General features: G+C 43.6%; 1 protein-coding gene across 1 annotated transcript in view; it reads left to right on the top strand.

The window, feature by feature from the left end:
• Positions 1 to 22,392, top strand: part of NDUFS4 (NADH:ubiquinone oxidoreductase subunit S4) — an 807,100-nt gene that overhangs the window by 200,320 nt on the left and 584,388 nt on the right. Inside the window, exon 2 of the mRNA XM_069627264.1 lies at positions 17,877 to 17,955. Within this exon, the coding sequence (XP_069483365.1) occupies positions 17,877 to 17,955 (79 nt within the window). The remainder of the gene's footprint in view (positions 1 to 17,876; positions 17,956 to 22,392) is intronic.

Consider the following 22,392-nt stretch of genomic DNA (forward strand, 5'->3'; position numbering starts at 1 on the left):
CCTTGCACAGCTCCTACACCTATTCCTACTTATCCATTAACAATCTAGTACACAGTACATACTTTTAGCAAAACTGCTATTTATCTTAAAATGGCATCAGCTAATGCCATCCCTCCTCTCCAAGAGCCACCACCACTGCTATAATCAAGGAGCATGAGAAACACATGTGCAACATTTTCCCCTGTCAAACTGCCCCTCCATATTAGTGTTTGGTATCTCTTCCCTCATTTCCCTCCCCACCTTTCGTTTTAAGCTCCACTGCCAAAAAAAAATACATCAGAAAACAACAAAAGACTCCATCTACTTTACATTTCTCATTAAAGTACATAGACTCAATAAGATTTTCCAACATTTTGTGTTATGCTAATGGGAATATTAATATTTATTGTGTTATAGTTTAAATTATAAACTTTACACAAACCTTTAAAATAGCAAATAAAGTGAATACATAGTCCAAATACAAATCTAAATATAAACGCGATAAATTCATAGCCTAAAAAATGAAAAGAACTAACATAAGACCTAACCACATACATTTCATACATTCAGCTGATAGTTGGCTCTACAAGAATTGAGATAATAACCTAAAGAGTTATGCCCAATCTAACTTCAACTCTCAGCACGATGGTATTAAGTGCTGTCAACAGGCGCATACTGTTGGAATTCATACAATGGTGCCAAAAAAGGTCGTCCTTAATAGACATAATTTCATGAACATAGCTGCCAAGGAGGGGAGTAAATATACTGGCCATCTCAGGGCATTCAGTCAAAATATGCTTTGCCGTCTCTAACTGGTCTTGGATTTTACATAGGCAACATATTCTCAGCTCGACAGCAATCTTGTCTTTTCTCCCCGTGATCATGATTGTGGGTAGTTGTTCCAATCTGAGCAATAAGATAAACCATCTGAGTGGCTGATGGGCAGATGTTCAGATCTCTCTGAGGTTTCTTAAACTCATACAATCTGTATTGCACAAATTGATAGCCTTTCAGGCTCCTAAGATGTTCAAAATTCTCTAACCAGTCCCGGAGATCTATACGTTTGCTCAGAGCTCAATTTACCTCCTCAGAGTAACAACCATCCCTAGGTTGCCAACCTATTTCACAAAGCAGATTAGTCATCTGATGAATGGTTGTGCATACCGAGTGCACAATGGGAATATTGTGGTGTTCATCCCCCGTTCCAGGGACAGGACCAGTGGATACCAGCCCAGCAGCCCAAGTTATCAGCCCAGGCGAAGCAAAGGTGGATAATGAGGTCTCCGGACACTTTTTTCCCCCATTCCAGTCCCTGTGATGGGGGATGAAGGCCATTAGCACCCTAGGTTCCCAAAGCGGGAACCAGGGGTGCTAAAAAAGGACTTTCCTTCCTATACCGGGATGCCTGCGGCGTCCCGATGTAGGAAGGAAAACCCTTTTCCAAGATGGCCACCATGGAAGGGAAGGCGAGTTCTATGCATGGCCCCTCTTCGCTTTCCATGGCAGTCTGCAGAAGGTGAAAAGAGAACCCTATGACCATATTACTACAAGCACATTTTTCTTCCCTTTCAAACCTATCCCAATTTCGAATAACTTTACCACAAAGCCAGGCCCAGGTAGACATGGCCACTTTACCCCCATGTGTTGTCCCTCGTGGTCATGACCAGTAGTCGGATTGTCCGGATCATGACCTTATTCCATGACCCGGACAAACTGGCCACTGCCCATGGCCACAGGCTACACCTCAGTCACAAAGGTATATCACTATTTTTTGTACTTGCATTATGACACTTGTCAAAAAATAAGACACGGGCACATTTGCAAAACCATGCCATCAGGTCCTTGCCAATGCTCCTTACACAAGTTTGCTGGAAATCCACCCCTGTTTTATTTTTTCAAAAGGGTCAAATATATGCACATTTAACAGTCATATAACCCACTTGATAAAATCCATTCATACTTTACGAAAATATTTATATCTATAATCTTTTTGCAAGCCTTTGTGTAGATTCGTCAAATGGCATCTCATTTATAAACCTTTACATTATTTTGGGGCCCCCTCTAATTTTGCCATCTTTTGACAGAATCCCACGATGCAAACTCATTTGGAATCAGGTTAGGAATATAATTGCAGAATTTCATGCAGTTTCATTAAGTGGCGCCAAAGTTATAACCCATCCAAGAACTGTTTTTCACCAACCCTGTAATGCAGAGGTTTCTGTGAACTTCATAGGACTGTTCGCAAACATCCAGACTGTTCGGACTTTACGGCGGAAAAACACCAGTTTTTTTTTACTTCTTGCAACCATATCTCATCCCATCCTCATAACCCTTCACCTCCAAGAGATTATTTGATAAGTTTGACAAGTGCAATGTTGTCCCCAAATCCAAGATGGCGGGCATTTCCGATAATCTGACGCACTTCACGCTTTTCACCATCCAATCACTGGGTGCGTCTGATGTCCTGGACAGCACGTTGCCTTCTAAGCCAATCGTAGTCCTGTCCGCGGACCAAACAGGGAAATGAGTCTGCGGATGACCTAGATATCACAAATCTTTTGGGACCTACCTTTTTGGTACAAAGGCACTCTTTCGGGACCAAGCCACCACTCCTGCTGCGAATTTGGTGAAAATCCATCCAGCGGTTTGGACTGTAGGTGTGAGCAAAGTTTCAGAGCGGGCCATATACTATTTTTGCAAAGTTTGGTGATGATTCGTCCAGTGAGTGATATTCGACTCTTGCTGGGCAAGAAATGGTGTTCTGTTTTTATATATAGAATTGAGGTGGTGACTTTTATGGCTGGGTAGTAGTTTGCAACTTGAATTTTTGCCCCTGATATATTATATATTCTCTTGGAAAAAACCTGAAATTGAGCTAAGGCCACCTTAACTTTGTGCCCCCTGTTGTGCAGCCTATGACTACAATGATGATATCCCTCATGATATCACTGGTGACATCACTAATGGAATCTCTCTTTACATTACAACACTAACCGGCACACTCTGATCCAGCGGTTTGAGCTGTGCAGTCCGGCTTTTTTGTCCATGGGGAGACGAATGGGGACCAGACCGCAACTCTTTTTGTTTATTTTCTTAACGTTTTCATTTTTTAACAAATCATTTCCAAAATGTGCAGTGTGGGGGGGGCCCTGCCATACCCAGTTGTCTTCAGCGTTGAACAAAACTGTTGCACAAGTCTAACGTTATTAGCAATACATTTTTTCTGGTTTTCTATGAGAGTCTGACTCACCTTAACACTAGGGAGGCATTTTGCTATATCATAGGAGGACTGTAATCTGATGGTCTTTTTACTATTCCGTGGTTTTCCCTGAAATTAATAAAGGAAGATATGTTTTGCTAAGAGAACTAAGTATCCGGTTTGTTGACGAAGGACAGTTTTGGAGAGTGCAGCTCCATTTGTGTGATGCGAGAAATCAACAATCTGTGAACGTATATATCAAATTTAGCTAAAAAAAAAGCTCTGCCTGAACACGTAGCTGGTGCTTAAGGGTATGAATTTAGCCAAATTCATTACAGATTTAGAAAAACACATGCTGTAGCAAAGTTTTAACACTGCAAAAAACTCTGCATGCTGCATGTAAACAAAAGAATCCCAAGCACACACGACCTGCTACTGTTAAAACATATTCTTTAATTCACATAGGTACAGTGCATCATAACGGAAATGAACATGCAAACATGTTCATCTAAATGGCGACCAAATGGTAAAAACACACTGACTCACAAGGGTGGAAAAGCCACTTGTTCCGTCTGAATGCTCAGGCTTCTTCAAGCTAGTACTTATGCAGGTAGGCAATCCCAGTGTACCCTTACCTGGTCGACTGGCTCATTACAGGGGAGTCCCCCCTAATTTGCAGACTAAACATCCAAAGAACTATCGACTAAATCAACCCTGGTGCCAAGCACCTCCAAAACAGTTCCTAGGAGCTGTCCTAAATACCCAAGAGGGGTTGGCCTTTCCATCAGAGGAAAGAATTCGAAATCTGTTGCTGCAAATTCCTCTATCAGGCTGGTCGCCAAATAAGGGTGTGCAAAGCTATGCGTTTGCTAGGCATGATGGCATCTTGCAATTACCTGGTTCCCCACGCGCGCATGCAACCCATGCAGGAATGGTTGGTGAAACAGTGGTCTCAAGTGGTCAGTGGGACGATCTAGTGGTTGTACAGAGTCTTCACTGGTGGACAAGAGAGAATCCTACGAAGGGGAAATCCTTCTACAATCCAGAGATACAGGCTGTTGTCACAACAGACGCCTTCCTAGTAGGGTGGGGAGCCCACTACCTTCACCATACAGCTCAGGGTCTCTGGTCTTGCACAGTGGCTCAGAACCACATCCATCGGCTAGAACTTCTGGCAGTCTTCAGAGCGCTTCGGGCCTATCCAACCAGTCTGTGCAGATCCTAACAGCACGACTGCAATGTTTTACTTAAACAAACAAGGGGGCACTCGTTCTCCCAATCTGTCCAAGCTTGCCCAAAAAATTTGGAAATGGGCTCTCAGACAGAGGATTTACTTGTCATCCCAACATGTTCCAGGGGAACTCAACTCGCTAGCAGATGCTCTGATCAGAGATCCCCTCCCAGAGAAACAGAAGTGGTGACTACACGAAGAAGTCGTAGGAGACCTTCTCTCAGTGGGGATTCCCCACAATAGACCTATTCGCCACAAACGAAAACAGACCATGCCCAGACTTTGCATCCAGATTCCCCCATCCAGGCTCCAAGGGGAACGCCCTATGGATTTAAATGGTCAGGGATGTTTGCCTACGCTTTTCCACCAGCCCCTCTGATGAGGAAAGTGGTGAACAAGATCCACAGGGAACCAATGACGCTCATCCTGGTTGCTCCTATGTTGGCGAGACAACCATGGTATCCACACCTATGCAAACTGGCGGTGTGCGACCCCATCAAACTCTCATGCCGGTAAAACCTACTTTCCCAGCACGAGGGACTAACTGTGCATCCTCAGCCCAACTCTGACTGAGTTCGGACATCTCAATTTACCCCAGAGATGTATGGATATCTTGAAAGAGTCAAGAAAACCAAACACAAGGCACTGTTACTATGACAAATGGAAATGATTTGTAATTTGGTGCCAGAATAAGCAAATCAACCCAGTTGATTGTACTCCTTCTAATGTTGTCACCTATATTGCTGTAGGTACTCTTGTTCAGAGAGGAATTGCCATAGCATTTTGGTGCTGGACTGCCAATGTGGGCGGGACAAAGACTGATATGCAAATGGTTATTTTCTATCTGTGAAAGGTACAGTGAGCAAAAAGCGTGTGCTGCAAACTCTCATCTCAGAACAGGTTATCATGCCATGTTCTTGAGAGGAGAGCCTGCTACCTTTTTTTTGAAAGGTTCAGTACTGCCTAGATTTTCTGTCTTCATACATTTGCACTTCAGCATGCGGGCATTCACCCAAAACATCTTTTTTTAGACCTTAGGGTGTATATTGCTTCGATTTGCACTGTAGCCCGCTGCCATATGTATTTTAATATGGAATTTTATGATAAGAAGACATTGGTGTACTTATGCACTTGCACTTTATGACTACCGACCTTTCTGCTTTCAGCTATGTTGATATGGTTGCACAGAAATGCACTTGCACTTTATGCTGTAGCTATGGGTTGCCTTATTTATGAGACCCTTCATTATTGCACTTGCACTTTATGGTCCTTTTTTGAAACATGTTTTAATTTTATGGTTGCACTTTTCACAGCGATGTATTTATCTCTTAAGTGTCAACATAGGCTCTATACTCATAATGCAACTCTGTGTGGATTTGCACTTGTAATCCATAACTTTTAATCATGGGATTTTATTTTTTCCATTGTACTTAACTTTTACCTTGTGAAATTTTAAACCTGTTTCCTGAATTGTTTTATTGTCCAATTTGCAAAACCGCTATACCCAATTCACTCTACCATTGGTATATATGGGGTTTTACTCCAATCCAATATGGCCGCCCTGGTTTTACGGCATAGCGGCTGACCTGTGGAGATGGGCAAAATAGAAGAGGGACTAGACTGCAATATGTATGGTGATCAAGCGCTCAGGGAAGCGCAAAATGCGTCGTTTAGGACCCCCCCCACTTGGCGTCCTGCTTTGTTTGCTGTGTGCGTTTTCTCTCATTTTTTGAGAGACAGAGAGAGACGCACAGAGAGACGCACACCTTATGCTCTCGGGCTTTGCAATGGGAACGCACCAAGCCCGTCCTGAATCTCAATGCAATGAATTTCAAAGGTTTTGTTGCGTTTATAGTCAACTTAAATTCACTTAAACAAAAAAATGTGTCCTCAAATATCTAGGGTTTTGTTATGCCATAGTTCTTTTAGCGCCAGCCATGGCCAGTGGACACAGCCTTTGCCCATGCCAACTGTCTATTTTAAATTAGTAATGGACCACTAGTCGTGGCCTTTGGCTGTACCTATTTTTTTTTTTGTAAACACTACCATGGCCGCCAGTGGTTTTTCACCCCTCAACCTCACTTTAGCTGTATAAATATCCTTTTCTTCAACAAAACTTTTTCCCCATAAGCGCAGCTACAAAAGCAATGTACTACCCATATCCATGATTATCCAGTAGTTTAATACCTGTGATTATCGTGGACAAAATGCCAGAAAAGAAAAGTTCTGCATGACCCCTACTTAATAACCAACTGCCCCCACTCCAACAAACTCCCATTGCCTCACTAGCCCTCCCATACTCCCTCACACACTTGCCGTTCCGTGTGACGCACTTACATTGCCCGATATCATTTTATCTGGTAGACGCGATTATAGGACCGAATAACCACGACTAAGGGATATGTTTGTGCTGAAAACACGGTCCCTCCTAGCCCACCTACAACTCCCAAATTACACATGGAGCCTCTCCCCCTCTAGCCTGATGCAATTTATTTTGTTTTCTGCCTCTAAATGCCATTATTTATTTTTTTCGTTGTTCGATATTTGCGGGTGTAAGCTGTGGCTATATCTCTCGCATATGAAAAAGAAAAGATGGCAGGTTTTCATTTTTAAATAGCCTGTATCCTGCAAAGCGCTGAGAGATATCTCCATTTTTGGGGGGAAATGGGACACTCCCTTCTACCTCATTTATTTAAAAGAATACTGGATGTCATAATCCCAGACACTTTCGGACCTGGTCCCATTCCGTCCAGTGTTTTCCGCTGTGGTCCGGCACGAATGTACATTTTTGTCTATGAGAAAATGAATGGTGACTATGCCGAAAGTCTTTGGTTTACTTAGTAGATTTTTTAAATTTGTGTATATATTTTTTTCCCCACAATTTCCAATCCGAGGGTCGGGGGTGGGGGGCTTGAGGCCTTTGGTCGTGTCATGGGGCTGTTCAAATTTGTGTGCAAAATGTCATCCAAATCCGTTGTATGAATCAAAAGTTTATTATAAAAGGATTTTTTTTTTAGATTTCCTATGGTGCTCACTACACACCTTAACTATTATATAATACGGGTTAAAAAGGTTGCTGGACTTCCTTGGATTAGGAGTTCAAAGCAACATTTTGAAGGAATTTCTTCCCCTGAGGTTTTTTAAGGTCCAGACTGTCCATCACTGGGAGTTTCCTTTTTCTTTGTATACATACTTGTGTTGCTTGAACACGTGTGGTCCGGCACCAGCGTTCAGCAGTATCACTCCACATAATTCGCTCATTTTGGTTTTATATATATCGATTTGAGGGTTCCATGTAATGTCGCCACAAAAATATCGCCATACAAAAATATCGCCGAAAAATGGTCGTTTTTTGTGGTGACATCATGGAACATGCGGGGGACACCCCCGCAACCCCCACATTTTTTAACATTTATTTATTTATTTTTTGCCCCTATCGCCACATATATGGTCAGCCAAATAATATCGCCACTACGTTTTCCCGGCGATATTATTTACGGCGACCATATATGTGGCGATATTAATACCTGATACCAATTTGAGATATATAAATGGATCTGTGTGAAAGAAATAGCAATATCTTTACTGGGAGGAACAGTTTTTATTTGTGTAGACAAGCTACCTGCGGTTGTATAACCTTGTTGCTGACTTCCCCAGCATAATGTTGGGGGACCACCTTATGGCTTTCATTTTATTTAAATAAATTAGCATGTTAAACTCGAATACCGCTTGTTTCTTGTCCCAGAATTGTGGGGCGAGATTGTTACAGTAGGGGATCTTATATCGGGTGTTTCTGACCCAGTAGAATTCAAACCTGAATCCATGGAATATCTAACAGAACAAAGAATATGCTCCATTGGTTATGCCATTTCGTTTTAGCCTTCTTCTGTGTTTGGAAATACAGGACACAAGACGTGGGTGCTGTAGTAAGGATTTTAAGGTTTTGTAGGTTGTCTAAATGGCAATTGTATTGGGACACACATGTATTTATGTATTGGTATTTTATTAAACATTTTGTACATAATAAAATGTTAACCAGAGCGAGGTTTTGGAAACTACTGATGTTCGGTATACAAACTGGTTGGTGGAGCATTGTGAGATAGGTTACTGAACCTTTTAAATCTTTTGTAATGGATTTGGTTGTGTGGAAGCCAAACGGGCAATACAAATATTTGAAGTGGACAGCATGGCCTTGAATTAGTTCAGGGACCTCAATAGCAGTAGTAATTTCCATCTCCTGGAACCTTCCACGAAATATGCATGTATGTACCAGTTGTGAACAAAGCAGAGAGAACAGCCAAAGTAATTCTGAGGTTTTCGGCAAGAAACTGGAATGACGCATTCCAATATCTGCGCCACATACCGCAGACAAAAGTAGGTGGTATTGCAGGGCCAAAACATAGATTCATTCTACAACAACTGCCCAATTAGGAATCCCGTAATGTAGATAATGGACAAATAATTACTCGACCACAATGTGCACCCACCTGTGCTTGAATTTGGCATTTCATCTACGAAAGCTGGAAAGGTGGTCAGTGCAGGCCTAGAATTGAGATGGAAATCATCAAAACAAACATCTCAGAAAACACACCCCAGGCTCCGAACTTGCTGGGAGTTGTTGGCCTCCTGTTTCTAGCCTGAAACTAACATCTACCATGAGCTCCTTTTGGCTCGCTACGCAAAGTGGTGTATTACAAACATACAAATGTGATATTAACTTTGAGTTTGTGAGAATGTTAATAAAGAAGAATTGGGACACATCTTGCCCACGTTTAAAAATAGTAAATAAATCCTAGATGTTGGGCAAAATGTTAGTTTGTCTCTCCTGTGAAAGTTAGATATGCAGTGCACTATGTACTCACTCCTGGTTCCCCAATGGTACCTCCTGTCTACTGGGTGATTATGCCAGACACCCAGGAGCTGGTTTTAGATGCTCTTAATTCATTCTGAATTTCGATCCCTGCACCCTTAATTTCGAGCCCTGCACCCCATCACTAGTTGCAGGACAGAGTATACCAAATCGAGTTACACCAACCTACAGTGGCCGCTAAAAGAACCATGGCAAATCTGTCCAACAAACAACCCTGTACCACCCCCAAGTGCTCAACATCAGAGACGAGAAAAGGATTTGCCTTAATCAGACCTCTTGCTATGAATAAGTTGCTCCTGAATAAGTTGCAAAAGTTCAAGGATGCACAGTGGCTACGTCCTTTGTGATAGACCACAGAACCTAAACCGTACCCATCTTTGTTTGCATTGTAACCCTATCTGCAAACTCTTTATGCAAACCAGGTTGAACTATCTGCAACACAGGCCAACTAGCACGCTAAATTCGACTACAAAACCATTGTTTTTTTTAGCTCAGTGAAGCAAGATTCAGTGGTCCATTTACTAATTTCCTGCCCACTTTGACATCCAAGGATGTAACCTTATTTTGAAGCATCTTCAACAGTGAACTGGCCACGAAGAGGCAATTAAAGCAGCTATTCTATTGACGCTCACAGACTGAGCGAAGAAAACTGCCACTGCCAAATTTCTGAAGCTAGCTTTATTAGCTAAAACGGTGGTTGACTTTTAAGTCCGCTTAGCCTTAATGTACCTGTTTTTAGCCCGCAACGACTCGGTCTTGTGTCCCTGCGCGAAGGAAAGTCCATAATTTTAGAAAATACTAACCCGATTTAATTTGCTTGCCAGAATTAGTATGTTTGACATACATGTTCAAGAACCGTTCTTTTAACAGCCTGACAGTTTAACGTGTGACAGAACATGCAGCAAAAGAATAGATCATTTTGGTCCAGATTGTTTTTCGTTATGGTTTTTGTGGAAAAAGTATTTCAGAGCAGTCTTGGCTCCCTGGAGCAGCCGAGCTCTACTTTCATTATAGCAGGAGCATCTCAAGCATGAGGTACTGCACTTAGAAAAGTGTTGTTAATGTAAATGTTAAGGTTGTTTTTACCACGCACTATCACTATCGGAGTGGTCCCCTGGCGCTCTGGCGGCTCTGTAAAATAAGAGGGGGTGGGATTAGTATGGTATAGCGGGAATAGGTATAGGGGGAACAGGTATAGCGAGAGATGTGATGTCCTGTTGACGGCTTCAGTTCGGGGTGCACCGTTCGTTGAGCTTGGGTGCGATTTACAGCTCTAGATTCCCATGTGCTGTTGTGGAGGGCTATGTGTGGTTTGTTTTGTAGTTTCGTTGTGGTGAAGTGCATGCAGACTTCCAGTTGAGTAAATTACCAAAATCCAGACGTAACCGCGAGTGGCGGAGGTTAGAAGAACACTAGAAACCATAAGATGTCTGTTCTTAGATCCTAGGTCTCCAAGTTACATTACAAGAATAGCAATTTGCTAAAAGTCAGCTCCTTTTCTTTATACTTTAAAATGAGAGGACTGGAATAAGAAATAATCAGGTGCGTGCAGTTAGTGATGAAAAACGCTCCCCTTTCTTTTCCTGTGAGCCTCTTCTTTGTCGCAGTGATCCTGAGAAGTCAGGCACAACTTACATGGAACAGAAAACTAAAATAATTGAGTAAATGACTTCAAGTGTAAGGTCAGCCATCAAGACTTAATACTTAATACCATCCTCCCCTGCCATGCTATTGCGACTCATCGTTCCTGTGCATTTCAGCACACAAAGCTTGTCGCATCCATTTTGGCCTCATTGTATGCCTGCAGCGCATTAGCCATACCACGAGGGCTCCCCCCTCCAAAATGGCAGCTCTGGGCCACTAAGGCACCCCTCAGCTGTGCTATCCTATTTCTTGTGTCCCTATTCGCCGGCTGGCGAGAAGCCGGCCCACCTCCTAAGGCACATCTCCAAAGGCCCCTCTTCCTTTCCTGAGCCTGTCCAGAGTCTGGAGTCGCTGGAGCACGGCACTCTGTCTTCTCCTCTTTGCCCTCCTGACCCTTGGACATAGCCGAAAAACCTGTGTGTTCGACGATAAGTGGTCGGGCAGAACACTTAACTGCAATCGGAGTAAGCACAGCCCTACACGTTTTATGCCCCTACCTCATATTCGCTTGTGGCTGATTAATGAACTCTTTACTGTGTCAACTTCAAACGACCCATAAGAAACGGGGCTCGCTAATCTGACCTATGTGATTTTTTGCTTCACCCTTAGCTGAAATACTATTTTTAGGCATATTATCTGTTCCTCTGCCTGCAGCTCTACATTGGGGTGCCTAAGACCCACAGTAGAATATATTAGCTAGTCTTGTGGTGCCTATTCCCCATGTTGAAACACGCTAAGGAGTAAAACATAGGCACGGCTAGCAACTGCATGTGCACCCGTCCTTTACTGTGCCACCGCTTCTGAACTTTGTCGACTACAACACCTACACCGTGTAGCAGCATGCCCCCCTAAAGGCCTATGCTTGCCGGAAGCTCTGCACTGCCAAATACAGGTAACCTGTTAGATCACAGCAGCACCACCAGTACGCTCTATCCCTACACATATCACGCTACTGTACTTTAACTGCAACACGATTGTTGTTACTGCATCAGTTATTTAAGCTAACTGCGAAACCACCTGACACTACCATACCACCTTCTGTTAACTAAACCTGTGCCCAGTGTTTATACTCACCAAACTCCTGTCCAGTCGTTACCTGCAAGTATTACTAGCCTCTACTTCGTCCAGCACCCACACCCAATCTCCTATGTCCGTTGATTAGACTACCACCTTCTGCATTAATCTGTTGATTTTAATAGCATCCTGCACCATCTATACTACAGTTCTCGACTATAAATGCCCACGACTGCCGACTAGCCCACTACTTACTCGCCCGTACTGCATCACACAGCATTTGCCTGCCTTTACGTCTCTGCCTGTATTGATTTGTACTGTATTGTTTTGGCTTGTATTTGCCTGCTAAGCCCTTTTATCTACTTAACTGTACTGGATCACATTGTATTGGCTTGCCCACTTCTTTCTTTCATGTCGGATGGCACTGTATTGGCCCGCTGATTCGAAATTCGCCTATGCCTGATGAACAGCCTATTACTTACCTCCCTATATCGGATGGCATTGTATTTGCCCGCTGATTTGAAATGTGCTGATGTCTGTTGGTCTGCCCGCTACTTAACTGCCTGTATCGGGTGGCAGTGTATTTGACTGCTGATTCGAAATCTGGCTATGCGCACTGATTAGTCTACTACTGACTGCACCTGCCAGACTACCAACCCTGTTGACTTGTTACGGCCCACACCCACCCACTAGCCAACCACTGATTATACATGCTTGCTGATTTGCAACCTGCCTATGCTCACCGACTAGCTGACTTTCTCCAAATGATAGTGAAATCCTCTAGCTTATGCTATGCCAGAATACCTTGTATGAGCTTGTATCTAGCTAGCTATACCGTAATTTCTACAACTTCCCTCTCTTTGCTTGCCCCCCTTTTTCCTAGATCGATAGTCATAGCCCGCATGCCTAGAACTATGTCCACCCCCACCCTTTAGATCTCACGATTAAACCAACATTATTCCTCCCACCACTTATAGTCTACCACGCCATCAAACCTACACCTTTCTTACCCCCATTAATGCATAGATGCTACAATGGCATTTCTAATCTGTCCTCATTACCCACAGACCACTTGGATAACACTAGGACAGGGGATATTAACCTAAACTACAACACCACTGGCCTGCACACCTCAACTTCAAACACCCCATGCCCAACTCTAATGAGAAATTTGAGACTAGGTTCTAGACTAGGTAAATCGTACATCCTTCCCACTAGCACCACACCTATCATCGACCTTAGGGCAAGCTCCACTAAGCAAGCGCAAAACAAAACGTAAATATAACGCCAAATCATCACTCAAGCCTGCACCACCTAAAACCTCCAACATTAACACCAGTATTAACATCACTGGAGCATTAATCAATTTGAGATCCTTAGTCGCCCATGCTACCGAAATCACTGACCTGATTACGAGAGGAAACTGGACTTCCTGGCAATAACCGAGACCTGGTTACATGCTGCAGCAGGCCCATCACTCCACACTGCCACACCAGACAATTACTTGATCCTCAGATCTGATAGAGAATCTACTAGAGGGGGCGGTATTGCCCTCATGGCTAAAACATCGCTTAACATTCGAGCTATTGACCATGTCTCCACCTCATCTTGTGAACTAACTACTTACTAAATTGCCAATCTCCTCGTCAAAAACCCTGATCATCTACCTCATTTATCGACCTCCAGGTCCATTAGGGTCATCTGAAGATGATATCAACATCATCTTCACAACCAATACTAAACCCTCATCCTAAATCATACTCCTTGGTGACTTCAACTTGGGATTCAATGATCCCTGCTGAAGATTATAGACTAACCTGTCTATAATCAAATACAAAACTTTCTTGAGTCAAACAAACTACTAGGTCTCCGACAATCAGGTTTCAGGCCACAACATGGCACTGGAACAGCGTTGATTGATCTTAAAACACAAATAGATGACCTCCAAAGACAAAGGACACTCAGCCCCCCTACTCCTTTTAGACCTATCGGCCGCCTTCGACCTGGTCGACCACAAGATCCTTTACAACCACCTCTCTACCACATCACACTTCTCACCGGAAGCTACAGCTTGGATCATATCATTTCTAAGCAACCGGTTGATGAGTGCTCTCAAAGTCCCAAAAGGTTCATGTGTCTCTCCAACCATGTACAACGCCTTTACCAAACGACTGTTTGATAACCTGACAACATGGGTGTCACCTACACAAACTATGCGGATGACACCCAGATCCTCATTTCCCTGACAGGTGACTAAGCCAGGGACTTAGCCCTGATTAACAAGAATCTACCTCATCATTCAGGTATGGATGGCCACACTCGGTCTCTGCCTGAATGATGAAAAAACAGAACTCCTCCTCCTAGCCACCCCCACCAATATCGCCAAATTAGGCGAACAATATCGATCGTTTAACATCGATGGCAACATTATAAAAGTCGCCAGCAAAGTAAATACTTTATAGGTTTTTACCTAAACTCTTCCCTAAATTTGAGAAAAATGTCAGCGCTACTGCTACTGCTTCGGCAAGTGCATACACCTGCAAGCTCATCCGAGCATGTAAACCTTACCTCTCCACCAAAAGCTGTATCACTCTGTCCAGAGCTCTAATACATTCAACAATTGACTATTTTAATGGACTATATCTTGGGGCTAATCTATACATCACGAGAAATCTGCAGATTCTGCAAAACAACGCTCTCAGGACAGCCTTGAGCATTCCTCGTAAACAACATATCCCCTCCATAAGAAGAGACCACAACTGGCTCTCTATTAAAGAAAGAATCCAACTTAAAACTGCATCTCTTACCCACAAATGCCTTAATAACGCAAGCCCCCCCAATATCTTTCTGACGAGTTCGCTCCAAAACAATACGCCAGACTCACCAGATCATCCAGTGTGGGACTCCTACAAGTGCCCAGATACAAACTCCAAAAGGCAGGCGACAGTAGCTTCCCGGTGCTGGCTGCCCAACTTTGGAATTCTCTCCAGCTAACTTCAGAAACAGCCAATCCCTCTCCAGCTTCAGACGCAACATGAAGAACTGGCTCATCACCAACAATGACCCTCACTAATGCACCCGCCTTACTTTGTATATATGTAATATTCTTTCTCGCATGCTCCACTTGCAATTATCTATGCTGTTCCTCAATGCCTTTGCCTCACCATTGTGAACATTGTTGACATCTTGTTATATATTGTAGTGTATAGATTACTCTGCCTTTGTAACAAAGTTATTTTTGTTTAAAATTATCTCTCTAAGAATTTGCATTATCTTGTACTGCGCCCAGATACCTACGAGTGTGGCGCGCATTATAAATAAATAAATAAACAAACAAACAAGACCAAACCCTGCATGTACTGGTCGGCTTGTTTGCAAATTCTTTGGCATGCGTGGCATTTCCTGGGTTTAACTAAGAATAGAATTGCACCCCACCATCTAAAATTCATTTTGTTTTTTTGTACACTGAGTATGCCAACTTTTAATAGAAACAAATCCATCAGTGCATTGGTTTTTATTTAATGTATTGCGTGTGGCTTCTTTTACAAAAATCAAGGCGATGTGTGTTTAACCGATTTGATCATCACAATTTTAATACAATCCGAGATTGTGCTGCAGGTTTCACGCAAGCTGCAGGGTTCGTGGTATAGTCCTTTACATCCATCCTCTCCCCTGATGTCTCAACTGTTCGCTCAATGAACACTGGAGTACCACAAGACGCATGCCTGTCTGCTCTCCTGTTCAACCTCTATATGATCACTCTATCAGGAATCATCCGCATACACAACATCTCCTGTTACAACTACGCTGACGATACTCAAATTATCCTAAGAATTTCAAAGTCAGGCACCAATCCCCTTCTCGGCCTTGAAGCCTGTCTCTGCGATATTGATCAATGGATGACCATAAGCCACCTCCTTTTGAACCCTGCTAAAACTGAAATCGTGGAGTGCGGAAATACTGCCCTTCTACTACATACGCTCCCATGGCCCCCTTCCCTCGGCCCCCATCAGATACAGTGAAAAACCTAGGCTGCACTATGGACTCAGGCCTGACCCTCTCCCGTCAGATCAACGTGTCAAAATGCTGTGACTACCACCTCAAACTTCTGTTGCATTGGATTATTCCAACTCCCTATACCTAGGAGCCCCGGCATACCAACTCAACAAACTCCAAAGAACCCAAAACGCTGCTGCAAAACTGCTCCTTGCTCTGGGTCATCTCAGCAGCTCTCCGAACCCTCCACTGGCTCCCAGTTGGACGAAGGGCCACCTTCAAGACCCTATGCATCACTCGCCAAGCAGTGCACACGACCGGCCCAATACACCTACAAGAAAAGATAAAACCATACCTCCCATCCGGCACCCTAAGATCAAGCACTGCCCTCCTTCTAGTGATTCAAACCTCTAGCTCTGTCGGGATGGGAGGATCTGCCTTCTCAACCTTAGCCCCAACTCTGTGGAACTTGCTTCCCCCTCATAGTCCACACACCCAAGACTATGACGTTCCTCAAAGCTCTAAAAACGTGGCTCTTTCTGTAATACCATCCACAGCCTTCTGAAGGGATTGATCCCTAGCAACCCGATTACTAATGCTCAATGAGATCCCGAACAATGTCATCACGGAATACGCTCATTAATTCGCTATTAAGCAACCGAATGCTGAAATGCAGAATATCGATTTCCTTAGATCATAGCTCCATGCAAACTCTCTCCTCCCATATCACTATGCTTACTCTCTACTCTACATCATCACACAATTAGAGTGCAGCTACACCCCTTCGGCCTAGCTCACATACGAACATTACCCCATGAACAACTCGTCATTCTAATAAAATGCAGATTTGTCCCATGAAAACTGACCTAGCTGCACACATAAGTGTCCTACAGGCCTAACGCAGCCAGAACCCAGTCTTGGTGTCCACCCGCCAGACTGCACACATTCAACTGATATCAATACCGCCACACATAATGCTAGGATGCAGCTACCATCAGGCAATTACATCAGCTGCACACAACTGGTGCACCCAAGCACCCTACGACATCCTACTCTCTCAACTGACCTGCACTACGGTCCCCGAGGGCGTCCAACCTACCAGCGCTTTGAGGTCATACCAATGGATCACTATATAAATTCCAAATAACATAACCTGACAGAACACTAATGAAATCTTGCTATTTAATTTGTCGTGGAACTTATCTTCGCATCAAAACATCCCGGCAAAGGCCTGATGTGCGTTTCCTTTCATCCTAGTGCGAAAGGATTGTGGGGTCGTAGGGGTATCTCGCACTGGAATGGTGCTTGAAATGCACATTATTTCTAATGTTCGCTTGCAGCCAGAAAATCCCACTGATGATGACCTAGTCTGATGTTCCTTTGTTTACTTGTCTTACTAAACATTTTTTACTGGAACCCAAAGTATACTGGCTATCTTGCAGAAATTGAACTTAAAACAACGAGTGCATTGCGCAGTGTATTTTCCCAACAAAGCGGAAAGAGGTTATTTTTTTTTTTATAGTCCTCACTTTTAAGCTTCATTGTAAGATCTGTTATTTGATGCCATCGTTCAGACATCGCAGTTCCAAAATAATTGCATCAGCTTTGTATTTTAGTCTGTTCGTGACAAACCAGCTACTGTATGTTGAAATAGAGCAGCACAGTCCTTGCCACTGGCCGTCTCTCTGAGACGGAGAGGGCCTGTAGGCTGACATACAGTGCAGCCTGTTGTGGACTGCTAAGTGGAAGTCTGCCAAAAGCTCAGCAGACAGAACTAATTGGGGAGAAATGGGATTTGTGTGCCCCCTTCTCTCCCGCGTCCATTTTCTTGTACAAGACGGATATTGTTAAAGTAACTTGTTTATGTAAGATTGGTCTGCCTCTACTTTCTCAATGCATGAATCATTTTTATTTCATTTTTAACTCCGAGTCTTGCACCGCAGGTCACTGAACACTTCCACATGGCGGCTGGCAGAGAATCATGCTCAAGACACGCAACTCATTACAGTGGATGAAAAATTGGTAAGGGGGCTGGCTGCATGCTGGTATGATATGGGCTTTGCAATTATTCGTGTACAATGGCATTTATTCTGGTGCCACATGCTATTCTAGTCAAGCCATAGAAAAGTTCTATGTCTTTACTACAAACTTTTTGGTTGCGTTAAATTTGGTCTACAAGTTTTGATCGATCATGGTTCAACCCCCGCCCCCTTTTCTGTTATGTGGGGTTCCCCCCATACCCACCTTCCTCCTCACCCCTCTACCCCTTAACCATATATATTGAATCGATCAAAAAGTGTCGACCAAATTTACAGCAACCACATCTTTGTCACTGTAACCACAGCATACCCATAGAAATGGGAGTTGTATATACAGCGGAACGTGCATCCCTTGAGCAAAGTGCTACTTATTTATCTTCAAGTATGTCATCTGCATTAGCAAATACACATCAGTGCTGAATCTCGTCTCTAACAGTGATTGTCCGTTTGTATCACTTTGTGAAATTCCTTGCAGTATCGCCTGCAGCTACTTCTAGAAGTCATTCTTATGAGTGCTTACTATGCTAATGACGGTGCCCCATGTTCCCAGTGGCGATCATTTCTACCTTTTTGGCATTTGGTATACTAAATGTTTTTAACTTGAGGGGTAATTTTCTTTTCAAGGGTCTTCGCACGTTTGTATAGAGTATGCACGGTCAATAATGTGACAATGTGAATTACAGAAAACTTTGATCATCTCATACTCTAAACACATAGAACAAAGAAAATAAACAAGACCACCAAACCTTTAACACAATCACTGGTTCTCCCTCTGTAATGTGAGCTTGATTTACGTACAATTCAAGAATGCACTAAAACCTACAACAAAAGGGTCTTCTATGCCATACCATCTTTCTGTTAAAAAAAATATTCAACTTTTTCAAACTTTGCCGTTCTTCGCAGAGGCAACGCAGCACAGAATGTACTATTGTGTTATTGCCTAGAGAAATGTGAATTTATCAGACACAGGGAATTAAGCCTCCAATTTTCCAGGATTGCCCTTGCCCCCTTCTGTTGCCCACACTACATTTTCTCAAACGCACATACCTTCAAAGGTACCTTGAAATAGCACTACATGTCTACCATACTATACTTGCTTCATAGCTTTTATTTAAGGTATCTATGCATTTAGGCCGACATGCAACCATTATTCTACAAAAAGTTATTATCCTACCTGCATCATCCTTGTATGTTAATAACTGTCAGCTCTTCCCATCCTCTCAGCTTCCCCTTGAATTTCCCTTTTCCCTTCTAGCTGATTAAGGTCTGGGTCCCCCAGGCAGGTGCACATTCTGCCACCTCACGGACAAGACGAGGCGCTTTAAATCCACACTGGGGATGATTTGGCACAGCATAAAACCAGACTGACCTAACTGGATCCGGTTTGGAAGACCTGATGGAAATGTTTGAGGGAGAAAAGACAGACAATTATTTTTCTGAAAACCTTTCAGTCTTTTCTCCTCTGAACATTGCAGCCACGGGCTTCCCACCCCCTACTTATCTTGCAGTGGCACACTTTGCTGTGTGCTGCCGACTCGCTGTGTCCCTGCAGCGCCTGTTCCCTTTCACTTGTGTGATCGGGATCTGGCGCTGCAGGGTCCTTTTCCATTTTTTTTAAAAACATTTTTCGGGACTGGCTGTGGGGGACATCCCATATAGTGAGCAAAGGTACAGGGGGAAACCCCTGCAGCCCCTGCCACGGAATGGGGAATTTGGTCCAACTTTTCGGCCGTTCAGAATTTTTGAACAGCCGAAATTCGTCCAAATCTCCCATTCGGTCTTTTAATCTCTTTGGATGATTCCACATAACTTGCCATGATGCTGAGCTGAATCACTTCAAAGTTTATGATAATATTTACAGTTTCATATAGTGGCACATAGTTTGACTGCTTGGTAACATGTTTACCTAATTACCTTAATTTATTCCCACATTTGTAGTTCTCGATTTGCAACTTCTGAAAGGTGAAGGCAGCAGTTGGGCCCATAAAAGTATCAAAACCTTGTTCAAATGGCAGCTCCTCATGGCAGATGCACATGCTATGCTCCCACATAAAAAAATAAAAACTATGTTGTCCAGATTTTATAGAACAGCATGCTGTATGTTGTGGGACAATGTTTTCAATAAGTCAGAAAACAACCAGAATAGGGGTTCCTCTTATAAAAAAAAATACAAAACTAATCAATTGAGGGTTCAGGTGTAAGGGTGGTTCCTGTATCATTTCCCCCGTCCTTAAAGGACAACCGGTCTGTCAATGCAGATTTCCCTCAATCGCCAGGTCGCCCCCACTGTCTCCGCTAGCTCTAGTATAGTGGATTTTAAAGGCTGTAGCATTCTCTAACTCCCTCAGAGATTTTCTAAATTACCTAATGGGGCAGTCTATTTGCCTTGGTGCCCTTCTTCCAGATGAACATCTCAACCTTTTCTTCAATCTCGTCTGTCTTTTTTCTCTCTCGCGCCCTCTCTAGCGCTCTCTCCACTCTTCCCACTCCCTCCCCACGTTCTCTCCCCCTAACCCTTCTCTGGTCTCGGAATCTCTCTATCCTTTTGTCTGTCTCCACTCTCCTGATCTCTGTATCCCTTTTTCTCCAGGTCTTTGCAGCCGCTCTCTGTCTTTTGGCCTCTACTCTCCAGCTCACTCCTGATCTAATCCACTTGCGTTCAAATCTCACTCCTCCCAACACTACCGCTGACACGCCTTTCCTTTACCCTCCTGTGTCTCATTTATATTTCCCACACTCTCACCCTCTTCCTCCAAAACGTATCTTCAAATACTTGCTCACACACAAACAACAAAATTGGTGCCACCTTCTCAATCCCAAAATGTTACCTTCACTCACTCCAAACACGCCAAATGCTTCCTCCAATGTTGTTCTCCACCTGCTGCACACTCATTTCTGGTCTCTTGGTGGTGTTCCAACTTCATTCAAACACCCATTTCCTAGTGTAAACTGACTCTGATGGCTTTTTATCTCCCTCCCCTTCCTGCCTAGAAAGTTTGTTGCACTAACCATTGGCTACCAAGGTCTTCTGCTTCCCTGGGCCAATCACTGGCATCTCTAATCCCAACTCCTCCCCTTCTGGGCCAGGCCCTCCCCAGGATGTCTTCTTAAGGGCCCTTAACCCTGCCACCTTACCATAGTCCTTCTTCCTCTAGCCTGCCATTCAGTCGCTTGCATCATTTTCTCTTGTGTGTCACATATGTTAATGTCCTCAAATGCTTTGAGGATGGCTTCCTGGTCTCCCCTAAAACCCGGTCATGCTCTGCTGCTGCTCCCCTATAGCAAGCCTAGGAAGTCTGTAGTAGGAATGTAGTTTGCCATTCCACTTTTGAATGTGGGAGCGAAGTCCATTTTCATTTGGGTAACCGGTCTATTCCAAGTCACGTCTTGTCCATTGAGCCCAAGTTCATTACTTGCAGTTTCTTGGATGGTGCTGGCTCCCTGGAATCATGTGAGAGATTCAAGAGACCTGGTCAGGACAGAGGTTGATTGGCATTGGGTCTGAGACAGAGGCACTAATGTACATACACTGTTTATGTCCCCCAAACTATCTCTGTGGCCCTTTGCCCCCTTTGAGAGGGGTCATACCCATGACTCTGACACAATGGGTTGTTCGTTTAGATATTAAACGTTACAATAAATGGTAGAATCAGTTGCATAGTGTTTTATGCTTCTGTTGTTGGTGTTTATGGTGCCATATTCATGTTCTTCTGAGGCTTACTGCAGTGGAGCAAGCAGTGGTGCAGCTGGGCACATGAGCGGTAGGGACAGGTGCAGGTTGGCAAGCTAAACGACAGCCCTTCACAGAACAATGCAATTGCCATTCTCTTTGTACCACCCTTGCCATGACTCGCTTACCTGTCTCTCTCTGGTCCCACTGGTCATGAGTTCAGAGATCTCATATTTGTTGAACGTTGGAATAAAAAGTGTAATGACAGGAAGGCAGACGAGCAGGAGCCGTATGACGGAGGGCAGGAGGTCTCCAAAAACACCTGAAACACATGTAAAATAAGTGTAAACACATTGCTTACATACAGCACTGATGCACCAGAAGGACCGAGCAATTGCCCTAGTCAATGAACATGCTGACACCAGTAAGCTCTAGTGGGCTGATTTCTTTGTATTGTGGCACTCCTGTATAGTCTCTAGCTTTCCCCAGTGTGTAAAAGGGCAAAATCGGTTTCATACACCAACTTTTCGCTTTTATTTTTGTATAACCACAATCCTGTTAAGGTGCCCCCAAAATCCCAGATAGGCCCAGATGTTTCAGAGTCAATCCAGACCAGACGCAATGACGGAGTAGACAAAGTGCACAGCAAAACCCAGCTTTATTCACATCAAGACAAAGCCGGGACAGCATACAAGTATTCAAATCTCTCTACTCTCAATATGTTAATCAAAAACAATTGCCTACGTTTTA

This window comes from Ambystoma mexicanum, chromosome 6p (genome assembly GCF_040938575.1).
Source record: "Ambystoma mexicanum isolate Mex_15411 chromosome 6p, UKY_AmexF1_1, whole genome shotgun sequence".
Taxonomy (NCBI): Eukaryota; Metazoa; Chordata; class Amphibia; order Caudata; family Ambystomatidae; genus Ambystoma; species Ambystoma mexicanum.